The sequence below is a fragment of the Echinops telfairi genome, unplaced genomic scaffold (assembly GCF_000313985.2).
Source record: "Echinops telfairi isolate 266 unplaced genomic scaffold, ASM31398v2 ScPeMD7_6;HRSCAF=24_0, whole genome shotgun sequence".
Taxonomy (NCBI): Eukaryota; Metazoa; Chordata; class Mammalia; order Afrosoricida; family Tenrecidae; genus Echinops; species Echinops telfairi.
In genome coordinates, this window is record NW_022103902.1 from 14,371,482 (window position 1) to 14,385,424 (window position 13,943).

At 46.8% G+C, this 13,943-nt stretch overlaps 1 protein-coding gene across 1 annotated transcript in view; it reads right to left on the reverse strand.

The window, feature by feature from the left end:
* Positions 1–775: 775 nt before the first annotated feature.
* USF3 (upstream transcription factor family member 3) overlaps positions 776–13,943 on the reverse strand; it is a 32,853-nt gene continuing 19,685 nt past the window's right edge. The window contains exon 6 of the mRNA XM_004706405.2: positions 776–12,814. Coding sequence (XP_004706462.1) covers positions 6,369–12,814 — 6,446 coding nt within the window. The 3' untranslated portion in view covers positions 776–6,368. The remainder of the gene's footprint in view (positions 12,815–13,943) is intronic.

The following is a 13,943-nucleotide window of genomic DNA, read 5'->3' on the forward strand; positions in this document are numbered from 1 at the left end:
AGAACAGGAGAGTGGGGGGGAGCAGAGAAGAAAGAAAGGAAAGTTGTATGTTTCATCGTTGCTACATCGCACCGAGTGGCTCGTCTCCTCCCCAAGACCCTTCTGTAAGGAGATGTCCAGTGGCCTACAAATGGGCTTTGGGTCTCCACTCCGCAAACACCCGCCCCCATTCATGATATGATTTTCTTGTTCTGATGATGCCTGATACCTGATCCCTTCGACACCTCGTGATCGCACAGGCTGGTATGCTCCTTCCATGTGTGCTTTGTTGCTTCTGAGCTAGATGGCCACTTGCTTACTTTCAAGCCTTTAAGACCCCAGTCAGCTATATCTTTTGATAGTCGGGCACCATCAGCTTTCTTTGCCACATTTGCTTATGCACCCATTTGTCTTCAGCGATCGTATCAGGGGGATGAGCACTCAATGATAAGATTTTTTGTTCTTTGATGCCTGATAACTGATCCCTTCGGCACCTCGTGATCACGCAGGCTGGTGTGCTTCTTCCGTGTGGGCTTTGTTGCTTCTGAGCTAGACCGCTTGTTATGATGTGACTTTTTACAATGAGTAGAAAGATGTACACTTTGCACTGATCACGTAGTACTGGTCTTTATATAGTGTATTGAGGTTGGCTACTTGATCAAGAAGACAGTCTTTATGGGTTATGTGAGTGTTCTGGAATCATTTTCATATATGTTGGAAAAATAAAAAGATTATCTAATTATACTTTCAATTCTAGGTTTGAAGTGGCACACACAACCATCAGAAAAGATAAGACTTCACAATGCAAAAATGCAAAGTTTATTTTCTTAAATAAAATACTATATTCATATCTATACAAATAATTATTACAACCATTAAAATGTTACATTTAACAATAAAAATTTCCAAACTTTAAACAAGAGCATGGTTTAGAATATTCACACCCTAATACAATGCATTTGTAAAAAGATGTCAAAATAAACAGGACCTATTCTTATTTACAACTGTAGGACAATCCTGATCATATAATACATATCTGCTCTGGATTTCATTATAAAACAAATACGTCTCCATTAGAATTAGAAACCAGGTGGTTTACAGCACAGCAGACACAGCTGGCCTGAGAAGAGATACAAATATTAAACTATTGAAAGCACTACAACTCGTTTTCCTGGGGACTGCCCTACAGTAAGCTTATCACCCAGTGTATCTATAAATAATTGGTGATGTTTATGTTCTCCTCAGATTTTCCACCTTATTTTACCCAAAGGTATGTATCTACATATAAACATATATGTATATAAATGCATGTGTGTCTATATATAGTGCTGAAAGTGGAAGCTAATCTTTACTTCACAGTAACACAACTGCAGCATCTTAAGCAACACTGTCTGGTCCCTTTCTTCTTGGAAGATCATTAGTTCAAAGTCCCTTAAAAGTGACCACTATAGTCAAGTCCAGTGCCTCAGTGACCTCACAGATGAAAGACGGTTGTTAAGACTTGTGGGGAGACGGGGCTGCAGGGGGGAGAAGGACAGAGACCCAAAAACATGAAGAAGGAAGTCAGATGGAGTAAATTTTATGCTTCTGTGATAAAGTATGGTGGAGACTTGTACACACAACAACAAGAAATTTTAAATCACCTGCTTTAAAAAAAAGGGGTTAAATTACAAATGAATTCTCTTCTATAGCTCACTAAATCTCTAGTGACGTCTCATGTGGTCATTCAAAATAAAGCCAATTTGCATATTATGTCCAATATTTTCAACTCAGGTTGGCTCATGGGCGAACAAAAAAACTTGCTAAGAGTGTGCAAATCTAGAAACAAGGATGTTGAGTGACCACCACATACAAGCTGAGTTTAAAAGGAGCTTTGCTACTATTAGTCAGATTTTACCAAGATCAGCATCAAAGATGGCTCAGAAAATAAGGCAACAGTGAGAAACATCAGCTGTTCTCGTCTTCTCGGTGTTTTGACGCCACAGCATGTTCCATCTCAGCGGGTCCTTTGCTGTAACTGAGAGGTGGGAGGATGATATGTTCCAATGGCTGGTCAAAGGACCAGAGGCACAGTTTCAGGTAAAGTGCAGTACCGGGGTAGACACCTGTGGGCAGGACTAGAAGCTCTGTGTCCAAGAAGGCTCTCAATGTTTCTTACCAGTGAGCTGGACTACCTCAATCTACGCTGAGGGTGCCCCCACACTCCCAGGCTCACACAGGGAGTGTAGAATGCGGAGAGAACATGGTTTTAAGTAACAAAACAAAAAAAAGGGTGTGTGTGTGGTATTTTCTGTTTAACATTTGGGAGGAAAAAGTATTAGCACTCAACCAAAAAGGCATTTGTGTGGGAGGGAGGGGGGCAGGCGGGGATCTAGCTTCTGCTTTTAGTTTGCACATAAGTGTCAAATAGTCATCACTCATGAATAATTTCACACTAGTCCACCTGGTTGTTGGCCTTCAGTGCTGCCCTCTGGGTGTACACAGCCAGGGGGGCATTATCTCCCTACAAAAGGCTGGGTTTGCACAGACAACAGAATCACAATGGCTTCCAATCTCTTTAGGATTTCCACCCACAGCCATTGGGTTTGAGGGCCGCATGTGCCTTCTTCATTGTGCCGTGAGAAAAAGAAGTCCACCAAAGAGAAGAAGAGCTCTATGGCACAAGGAAATACTTTAAATCAACGCTGGGCGGATCGTGTGACCATACTGTTGCCCTTCGAGAGAGTGAGACACATGGTGGTTCACAAAGCCAGGCCCCCGGAATCACTGGCTTGGAGGATTTGCCCACTGCTACACACTGGTCTAATGAATAAGGGGGCTAATAATAAACCTTTCCAGGCAAAAGAATCATCATTGTGCTAGGGAAATGCCCAGGTTTCTTGCCACCTCTCTTACACGGAGCAGAAGAAAACAAGCTCCTGTGTACCTGGATACTGAAGGAAGGGTGCAGCTAAGAAAGTCACACCGATTAAAAAGTTCTCCAATAAACTCTGGGGCACACTTTGAGGCTCTACATAAAATGGCTGATGTTAGAAGGCATGGGCAAGGCAACTAAATTAGCTATGCAATGCTGAAATCGATCTGTTTGTTTAAGGAGCTAGGCTCATTTTCATTTAACTCAACATCCCTGTGACATGTGACTAGAAGCCACTGTGGGGTGGGGGGGTGGGAGGTGGGGGGGGACACCCCTTCCCTGTTCTTCCTTTTTCCCAGTTCTGATATGTTCAATTGTAGAAAACATGATTACTGTGGAAATTTTCACTCCCTATTTAGAAAGAGGGTACTACCGTCTCTGGTGCCCCAAAAAGTCTTAGAGTAAAAACAAAAGTTTCCTGAAACAGTATAAAACATATATATGATATCCCAAAGCAAACTTTACACACCAAATAAGAAAAAAGAAATGGCATCAAGCTTGATTTATCAGTGATTGACATTAACAATTTTATACATGAATAAAGATCTACAATAATAGAGGGAACTGTGTTAACTGTGTAGGGGCATCACACACTCCCTGTACCTGACCCTGAGTGAGCGGTGTGTTAAAAGCTATGCTCAGTGACTTTCACTTAGGACTGAAGATGCTTTCCTATGTTCAGAAATGACTTAATTAATTGTGGGAATGGTTTTAAACTTCCAAAGTCATCCTCACCAGGAAGAAAAACAGTTAAGTTTACCATAATCAAGAGACTCCGTTTTCTACTACCCATTTACAAAAATTAAATTTGGTTTACCACTGGAGCGTATATAATAAATGGCCTCACCAAAAAGACGGATAGCTCCAACGATCAAATACTTAACAGTGCTGGTAAACTGAGACACTCATACTTTTAGATAAAAGTCAGAGCGCTGTGCTGTCAGGATTGAGTCCATCTCTGAACTGATCTCTCAAATATTCATGCATACATAATACCCAGAGATGTGTATAAGCAGGAGTCCAATCACTTGCTCTTTTCCAAAGGTCAGAGAGGCCTTACTTAGGTGCAGTTCAAGATCAAAACAGTCTTGAAATAAAAGCTCAGAGAAATGTAAATGCTATCTCTGAACAGCGGATAAAAAGAACTACTGGAAAAGAAATGGGTGAAATGATTAGGCTTTGAGACCCTGTGTTACAATGTTCAAGTTTAAAACGGCAAGTGATGGTGCTCGTCAGCCTGTTACCAGATTATATGTCAGGATGCCCAGTCTTGAGAACAGGGGTGGGTGGTGGTGGTGGTGGTGTGTGCATGTGAGAGAGAGAGAAAGAGAGAGAATGGAAACCGATGGACTGGACCTTTCAACGACAAGGAAACACTTGAATGTTAAAGCATTCGATTCAGTTGAGAGAATTATGAAGTACGTCTAGAATCTCACTTTGCCCACCCGAAGCCATTCCAACTACTCTGTTGATCTTATTTGACTTACTCATCAAGTCCTCTCTCTCCTTATGGCCATTTTGAAGAGGGGGGAAACCCTAGACATTTTTCTTGGTTATGTACAGTATGTTTGCCCTCAGGAGCCTGCCTTAGCGGGCGGGCAGCAGGCAGATGGGCAAGTTTGGTCAGAACAGTGGAGGAGGCACAGCGACCCTTTTGATGAGTCTTTTGCAGAGGTATTCACAGGAGTTAACTGCTCTGACCAAGCCTAAGGAGGCTGTTTACAGGGGGCGAGATGCTGGTCCTGGGGTTCACTTTGATAACAGAAGAGACATGCCCTAAGCCATCCCATTTTTGGCAAATGATAAAGCAATGTGTCTGAGTAAAGGGTTGTTTTCTTAGTGTTGGATTTTCTCTTCCAAAATGAAAATATAAGATTCAGTGGAGGTTTCAAAAACCCCTGGACATCAAGTTTTTCCATACTGCAGCAGGTCTCAGGCCTCAATGTCCCATTGTCAGATGGCAAGCTTATTTTTAAATGACCAGTTTATACTTTAAAATCCATGTCTTCGTAGACACATGTACACACATTCACATACAGACATACATGACAGACAAGGGCATGTAGAAAGACTACACTTTTGAAGCACCATTTCACATTTACCATCAGGAAAAATAATGAGCAAATTAATCTCATAATTCTATTATGAAGGATAGTAATGCAATATAAAATATCTTATTTAAGTATAAATATCATTAAATCAAAACACTGACAGAGCTTAAGAATCTGCTAAGAAATATTTTAAGAATCAGGCTCAAATAAATGTGTAGATTCCAAACACACTATTTACTGATTAGTATTTAATGATTCAATCAATGCAAAACAAAAACCAACTTAATTCAAGATCCAATAAATAGAACATAGAGACTACTGCAGCAAAACTCACTAACTGAATATCACACAAAACTCCACAGTATAATTGCTTTTTCCCCCTTGTGGTCTGGTGTAAAATGCAACTACAAAATGGAAAGAAAAAAATGTATACATATATTTTAGCTTCCTACTTTTAAGGCTAATTGTCTAAGGAAGACCTTTCTTTTAAAGAATCTTGGCACAGTAAAAAAACAAGACAGCGCCCTAATTTGAAGAACAAGATATGAAACCAACCAATTTAAGAATTCTATTATCAAGAAATGAGTCACCAGGTAAAGCACACCTGGGTTTAAGAGTCTAACCTGAACAACTCAGTTGCTAAGAAGCTCTGGGGCAGAGTGGGTCAATGTTGGCGGTTAACCTCAAAGTCGGCAGTTTGAGTTCCACGAGCAGCTCCGGTCCCAGTCACCAGTCTGCTTCTGTAAAGATTACAGCCTTGGAAACTCTCTGGGCCAATTCCATCCACTCTCCTCCTATAGGATCGCTGAGTCGGCATCAACTCGATGGCCACAGGTTTTAAAATCTGACGTGTTCACTGCTTGACTTTAGCCACAAGCATGCAAGTCAGTGCCTACCATGTTTAAGAAACTGCCCTTGCTCGCTGCTGACAGGAGTCAGTGTTTGGTTATGAACCATTGGTGCTATCACTTTGCCTCTATTTGGGGGGAAGCAACTCAACCAAATGTATAAATTAATGACAGCGGTTAAAATCTCCATTCCTTCCTCCCATTCAGCCTGCAACCGGATAATCTGCCCCCAGCTGATTCGTATTTTGGTTATAAATTCATATTTAGGTTATGATTCATAAAAGGTTATACATCAAATTTGGAATTGAAAATCTGCTTGGAAATTGGACAAGCACAACCTGCAGCTTAAATGAAAGATTCTCTTTTTTTTGGTGGGCAGGGGACATCCCTAGATCTGCATCATCTCTGACATGACTCCCTACATTCAGAAGGTGACTGAAAATGATTATGCTCACACAAAGACATACACACACATACAGTCCCTCTCCGGATACGTATATTTGCGCACACACACAGATCCGTCGCGTCATCTCGCCCGGGACATTTACACTGCACCCCTGTGACATCTATCAGAATTTAAACAGCCGAGCTGCAATCGTGACCTAAGATATGGCTTATGTTGTGGGCGGGTCTGTTCGAGGACTGCTTAGAAGAGTCCGAGGCAGACGCGTTTGCTATGGTTAGCAATGGGGACATGGCTGAGCCGTCGGGAAGAGCGGTAGCGATTTCTGGAAACAAAGACGTCATATTAAAATTGGATAAGTGAGAGTTGGTCATGTGCATTGGTGGCATGTCTGGGAGAAGAGGAAAACTTGGTTGAGCAAAGCCAACAGGTCTGGGAGGAGATAAAATGGATCCGAATCGGTTATTTAAAGTTCCGCCGTTTACCTTCTCGGTGCTAGGATTGGAGAACATTTGATTCGAAAAATAGGGGATGGAAATGTCGTTTGACAGTGGAGGATGAGCAGGGGAGTACGGGGGATAGAAGGAAGGGATAGTACTTTGAGGATCTACGGGGATGAGGGCTGGAGTCCGAGTGGCACTAGGCTGAGTAACCTGTGGAATGAAGGAAGCGTTGGCATTTATCGGTGGATTCATGCCACCTTCCGGAATAAAAGGAAAACCAAAATTTTGCGACAGCGTATGCTGGTCAGGAGCTGAATTATCGCTGGGTCCTTGTGGGCCGTCGGGCATAAAACGAACAATGCTTCCCCTCTTCTCTGCAGTGGGCTGCTGGCGTCCAAGAATCATACTGCCACTAGTTGACAGAGGCAGATGGGGAAGACTTGGATCAAAGACGTTACTATGCCTTTGGTTTCCAGAACGATTCCTTTCCGGTTGACGGATTTTGGATCCGCTGCTATCTTGCAGGGGATGCCTGGATCGCTGGGGAACTGAAGAACTGGCTTGTCGTACGGGGGGCCCTGGATCAGCACTTCCGTGAGACACTGGTGGGTGTGGCAATGCTGGCCTTGCCACCCCATGCATGTTGGTTGTGACTGGAGGATTCATGTGGCTCTTTGTGCCATGACTGTCGGTCATCCTCATGGGGTTGGATTTCTGGACGGAAACATTGGGACTTGAGTTTCGGCCTTGAACGTCTCCTGAAGAAGAGGAACTTGAAAAAGGAATATTCAACGTGCTGCTCCTGGTGTTGATTGCGTTCAAGGACATGTCACAGCTGTCTCGAGTCTGACTCTCACTCTCTCTTCGCACATGGACACTTTCATGAGCCGGGGGACAACTGTACTCAATGGCAGGGGAGGGGCCACACTGTGTGTTCCTCTGATGGTCTGAGAGTCCTCTCTGGCTCCCGAGGACCTGATCGCCGAGGTGGGGGGCAAGCAAAGTCTGCATGAAACTTTGCTGACATGTATTTTCGCTGCCCCTTGGGGGAAGAGCGTGTCCGGCTGGGATGCTCTGAACTGGCGGATAAGGTAACCTCTTTTGACGGTCAATCGGGGGCGGGCCAGTGTTTTGACTAATTCGAAAAGTCTGAGACTGCATGCTTCGCAGAGTTGAGACCAGGTTCCCTATTTCATTGTTTCTTGACGACTGGACGTCAAAGTTGCTTTGGGGCTGTTGACTGGCTCCGCTTGGTTTAAATGTCTGACAATCAGAGAGGCGGATCTCGGGGGCAACAGGATGGTCCACACGGCCCTGCATGTTATGAACAGCCAAACTCTTATTTCTGGGGACCTCAAGATAACTTCTCATTTCAAGCTGGTCGGACACTCTGGAACCCTGAATTGACAAGCCCATTCTCTGCTCTGAATTAGAAGATGTCTTTCCAATGAGTGCCTCGGCAGAGTAACTTGAAACTCGATTTCTCTCCGGCCGATGTGGAGTACAAGTCATGTCTGATGACCTGGTCACAATACTTGCTTGGGACACCATCTGCTGCTCTAAGCCTCTTGATGTCAAAAGCCTCTGCATTGGATTGTGCCCAGGTACGTGTTCGGAAGAAACCCCTGAGCTCTGCTGTCGGCCTCCAACCTCCTGCTGCTGGTGCAGAAGGTCTGGGTTAAGATGGTTCTGGGGATGGTTGTGGTGGTTTCGGCTTGTGGAAGGGTTCTCACAGCTCTTCTCCGCCTGGGAAGTCCCAAAGTGTTGCTGTATCTGTTGCTGCATCTGCTGATGGTGGGGGTGTGGCTGACCGCTCTTGGAACGGGATGGGTCAGTTCCATGGTGCTTCGGTTGCAAGGAAAGCTGAGAGGTCGGAGTACCCTGAACCAGATTCCTCTTTTTCTGCATTTGAACTTCCTGCTGTAGAGTTCTCTGTTGGTGGACAGTATGGGGCTGCGAGTGGACAGAGCTCTCTGCATGCGGTACATGATGCTGCAGCTGATACAAGTGATGCCGCTCTCTTAACTGCCCCACTTGCTGCTGCTGCTGCTGCTGCTGCTGCTGCTGCTGCTGCTGCTTTAAGTAGAGATGGTTACTGTGCAGATGAGATACTCCTTGAGCTGGAACGTGCTGCTGCAGGGCCTGGAGATGTTGCTTTGCCTGCGTCTGCTGCTGTTCAGCAACCGGAGGCTGAGAATTGCACGGAACGTCGGCTTGCCTCAATGCGGGGGCCCCAAAGTTGTTACTGGGAAATAAGCTGGTCAGGCCATCTGCATGTGTCGGGTTGCTCACAGGCACGATGGAAGTCGAAGAGCTGGGAGGGATCTGACTAACCATGATTTGAGTTTGATCAGAAATGCTGTCTGGAGTCCGGCTCATCAGGGACATAGTTTCAAGCCTGAGTGGGGCTGGCTGACAATGCTTTTGACGTTTGGCAGAAGAGAGGATAAGGTCATCTTGAACCGTGCGCTTAGCAGAGTCTTTACGGCTTTCGTGACTCGGCTTTAGGAGCGGCTCTTGAATCTGTGGATTTGGTATGGTAGTGGTCATCGTATTTAGCTGTTCTTGGGCATAGTCAGTCATCAGAGATGGGCCGGGGGGCTGACTGCCGTAGGAGCTAGATGAGACAGTCAGACTAACTGTGGCGGGAACTGCTGTTTGCTCTGAAGATTGGGGTAAACCCGCACAGCTGACCAGAGGATGGCTGATGCCGCTCTGATGAATAAGATTGTTCACACTTAAACTTGGTGGCTGAGAAGCTGAAACCTGTAACGAGGCAGTGGATGTTTTAATTACTATAGAGCAACTTGGCTTTTCCAGGGGCCGATCCACGGCGGCTTCAATGGAGTCCTGAGGGCTAAATTCATTTGGCGCCGCTGCTGCCTGCTCTGTGTCATTCTCTTTAGGGAGCTGTGATCTGAAAGGCTGCTCCCCCTCCAGGGATGAGGTTTCAGAAGGCTTTGAAGTGGCTTCCCTTACATCAGCCTGGATGCGAACTCTTCCCTTCTCAAGGTTCTCCTGGTCAAAAATAGCTCTCGCTGCAAGAGCGACGATATCAGTTTGCTCTACAAAGGTACAGCTGTCGCATGCATTAGTTGTTGCACTGTTAGTCATATCCTCTCTGGTTGTTTCTGGAAGCATGGATGCCACGGAGAAACTGCGGCTGCTGCCAGAGCTGGTGGACATGGGCGAGTCAGTCTGCCGACTAGTGAGCAAAGAGCCATTAATCGCCTCCTGATCGGGGATGCAGGAATGCTGCTGGGGCGGATCTCTCCCTTCACTGTTCAGCAGTAAGAGCTCCTGCTTGGGATGCAAATCCACACTTGAGTCTCTGACTTTGGGATTTTCAGAGGAAAAATCCGGATGGTCCACGTGGACTGAAAGAGGAGTTTTCTGAGAGACTTTTTCTTTAGCAAGATCGGACAGCAAAGCAGTGAAATTCTGATCCTTTAACAGACCAGTGGTTGGCATTGCATCCACTCCATCTTGCCCAATCCCGCAGGGTTCAGCAACGATTTCCACCTCGGGCACACAGTCAGTGCTAGTGATGTTTGCGGTAGACGACAGACCAGAGACCTGAGACACCAACATGTGGGCATCATTTGGAGGTGGACTCAACACTTTGGCTGACGCGCAGCCCTGGGCGGCATCTGGTAACGTCTCACTGGTCAGTGGCTTCTCCTGAGGTGCCTCTCGTCGCAAGGCGGGTGTAGGATCTTTGGATTTCGCTGGGGCTGTGGCAAAATGTTCCCTTGTTAGCAATTCTTGGGAGGGTGAGTCAGACACTTCCGTCGACTTACATTTGGGTAGAGACTCAGAACTGAGAACTTCCAGAGGATGTGTACCCGACACGGTGACACTGTTCGCCTGGGCCACAGGAACAGATGGCAGAACAGCAGGGAGGTGATCCAGCAGGGCGTCGTGACAGGGCAGCTCTGCAGACCCTTCCGAGCTGGCACAGCCCAGCTTCTCCACATCTCTGGCTGCGCTCAGGGGGCAAGCTGGCTTGTTAGCAAGTATGTGTTTCTTGGCACTGGGCTTCTTATTCAGCCTTTTCGACTTTGCATTTGGGGGCAAACAGGCTACCGTGTTCACCGGGGGAGGAGTAACTAGATTATACATACTGGATAGTGTGGCTGGACTGTCTGTCGTCGTGGGAGGCACTGCAGTCGTGGTTAATGAAACACAGTTGGCTGCGGTGGTGTGACTGCTTGCAGCAGTCTGAGCATTGGCAGGGGGGCTAATAGACAGTTGCACGCAGCTTTGCCCGGCCATCTGCGATATGCTTTGATTGAGGCTGGCCAAAGCACCGAACGTGTTCAGGGCAACGTTGGTATTTGGATCTTCGCTGGTGGTGGGCTGAATGATTTGCATAGGGGTTTGATTCGTCGTTCCTGATGACGGCATCACAGGCTGCAGCGCAAAGAGCTGTCCGTTTACAGAAATGGTCTGCGGCTGCTGCTGGGCGGACACGGTCACAGGAAAGGTCTGAGTTGCGTTAGATGACGAGGACAAAGACGAAGGTCTTGGTAGGATGTGGACAAGGTGCTTTCCTCCGAAGGTCTGTGGGGCTGACACATTTTGCACTGAATTACTAGGCCCTAGGAGAGCACTGGCTCCATTCACAGGGAGTCGCACAGGCCCAGGCGGCGGCGCGGGAAGGAGTGGCAGCGGATTCTGGCTGGCTGTCTGTATGATCACTATCTGTTGACCGACTGTTTGGTGGGGAACCTCTGCTCTCATCATGGGGGGGCATGGGGTACTGCTGGGGGGCTGGAGAATGATAACGTTTTGGTTCGCCGGAGCAGCATTAACAGCTGAGCCAACTGGCTGAGCCATCTGAATCACTTGCATGGCTGAATTCACTGGCAGGAGATTTTTGGGCGGCTGAGATTTAACCTGGGGCTGGGCAATCAGTGGCTGCATAGGTAAAGGTGAACAAGAAGGCAAGGTGACAACCACTTGCTCAACGGCTTGCCCATCTGCGGGAAAGGAATTGTTCAAGTTCATGCCTGTAGCCACGTGTCTACTGGGGTTGGGGGTGGCGGGACTGGGACCAGACTCATTTGACACTGGGGTCACAGCAATAGGTGTCTGGCTTAAGGGCTGAATGGTGTTTCCCGCCAGCTGCAGAGTCGTCCATGTCGTCTGTGTGTTGCCAGCTGAGGAGATTCGGGTAAGGCTATTCATGTTTTTCAAATCTGAAGTATTAACAGTTGAAGAAGGCAAAGAACAGGAGAGGGTCCAGCCATGGTCCAAAGCGTTTACAGACACGGTGCTGACAGGGGCGGCCGGCTTCCCAGCCCCAGTGGTAGCCAGGGCCACCACCGCGGGAGTGTCCGTCAAGTCTGTCCCCTGGCTAACGTTCACTGGAGGAGAGACACCTGCAGAACTGGGAGGCCGGGGGCAGGCTGAGGTGGTAACTGATTCAAGAAGGGTGTTTTGAAAATCACTTCTGCAGTCTTCTGTGCTTGAGGGACAAGGCTGGTGTCCATGCGGCGCGTCAGTGGCCACTGCTGAGGCGCTGGAGGGGACACTGGAAGCACAAGGGGCCGTTTGCTTCGGAAACTTGGAGCTCTCTTGCCCATGCTTACTCTCCGACGGGCTTTGATCATTCAGAGGCGTGCGCGAGGCCCGGGATTGGCGAGGCGAGGCCCCAACTGGGACAGCAATCAGAGGGCCACTGGTGGCACCAAGCACACTCACGTCCCCTTCGGAGGTGGCGAGCTCAAGAAGGTTTTGCGCCCCGATGGTGGCAGGAAGGCAGAGAGGAGCGGGCTGGTGGGCGGCCAGTGCATTCTGCTGCCATGGCTTGTTTTCAGAAGGGTAAACTCCCGAAAGAGACACGGGCGGTGTGAGACCGCACGTCCTCTGCACGGGCACCACGTTGGCGGTTTGCTTCTGTAGATTCTGACCAACGTTGAAGGTGATCCCCTGCACGGCTGCTCCCTGGCTGTTCCCACCGGGCTGACTCCCATTTGAATACACAATGATATTTTTTTGAACTTGGTCACTAGAAATAACAACAGAGACCTTGGAGTTCTTGAGGTTTCCTTTCCAGTGGATTGTGGGGTCATCATACAAGCAGATGTCATTTGCTTTCAGCAATTCAATATATCGGCCATTTTCTTTTTGGATTTCGTCCAGTTGCTTCCGTAGCTTTTTAATTTCTTCAGCTATAATATTAAAAAAAAGAAAAGAAAAAGAAAATCTATGAACGTCAGTACTCATTTACAAACAGCCTGCAGAAGAAGAAAATGTGCACTACAACGACTGAATTTGACACCTGGCATTCTGAATACATCGCTTGAGACGCTTCAGTTCTTTTTTTAACACAAGCCCCTCCTTCTTTGTGGAAGAGAACATCAAACTCTCCTTCCTGGAAAAGTACAATAAACCTGTGAGAACCCAAACTCAATGGGGCTCAGCCCTGCCTGTCCAGGTCTCACAAGTTTTCCGTCTTTCACAGGATACAGTCTTACCACATTTCTGTGGCTCATTTTAGTCGAAAATATTTGGGCTTTCCACCTTAAACACAGGTCCTGGCCTTCACAGCTTTTACTGTATACATCTTTAAATTTCAACAACTAAAATGATTACTCATAATACAGAAAAGGCAAAGCTTCCAAGTCGGCATGGAAAGATAGCTTAATATCATGGTAACACACTAAAAAAATAACATTGAATATCAATGAACTGTCATTTAAAGTGTTGCACTAGCTCAATTACTTGCGACGATTATTCTTTTTTATACCTGGCTTTAAATGCATTCCTATGTTACCCTGTGGAAAAATCGAGACTAAAATGAACAAGAACATACAAGGGGCCAAGTGGTAGGGCCCTGAACAAAGAAGAGACAGCAGACCTGCACCTGGCCTGACTGCGAGCATGCAGCTATCCTGGTATGCTCCTGAGCAAGGAGGTCTCTGTCACACTCGGTCACACCGCTGTGCCTCAACAAGACTGCTTCTCAGCATGGGCCCTATGAATGGGGAATCAGTGGGTGGTGCCCTTGTATTTCTTAGGATCCCATACGTCCCCATCCCCCTTGCTGGACAATCCTCAAACCTTTATGAGGTACTGAAAAGGTCCACTCGAACACAGATTAGCTAAGCTGAGGAGATTATTTTCCTTAGATATTTAAACTAAGAGACCCAGAAAATGACAGTGGGCCACAGACATTTAAAAAAACAGCCAGCACTGATAAAGCACACAATATTCCTCGGGTTCCTTGAGGCTTCCTCACCCCCAGTATTATGAACCAAGTCCTGCCTTTCACTTCAGGCTAGCCCAGAGCATGTACAC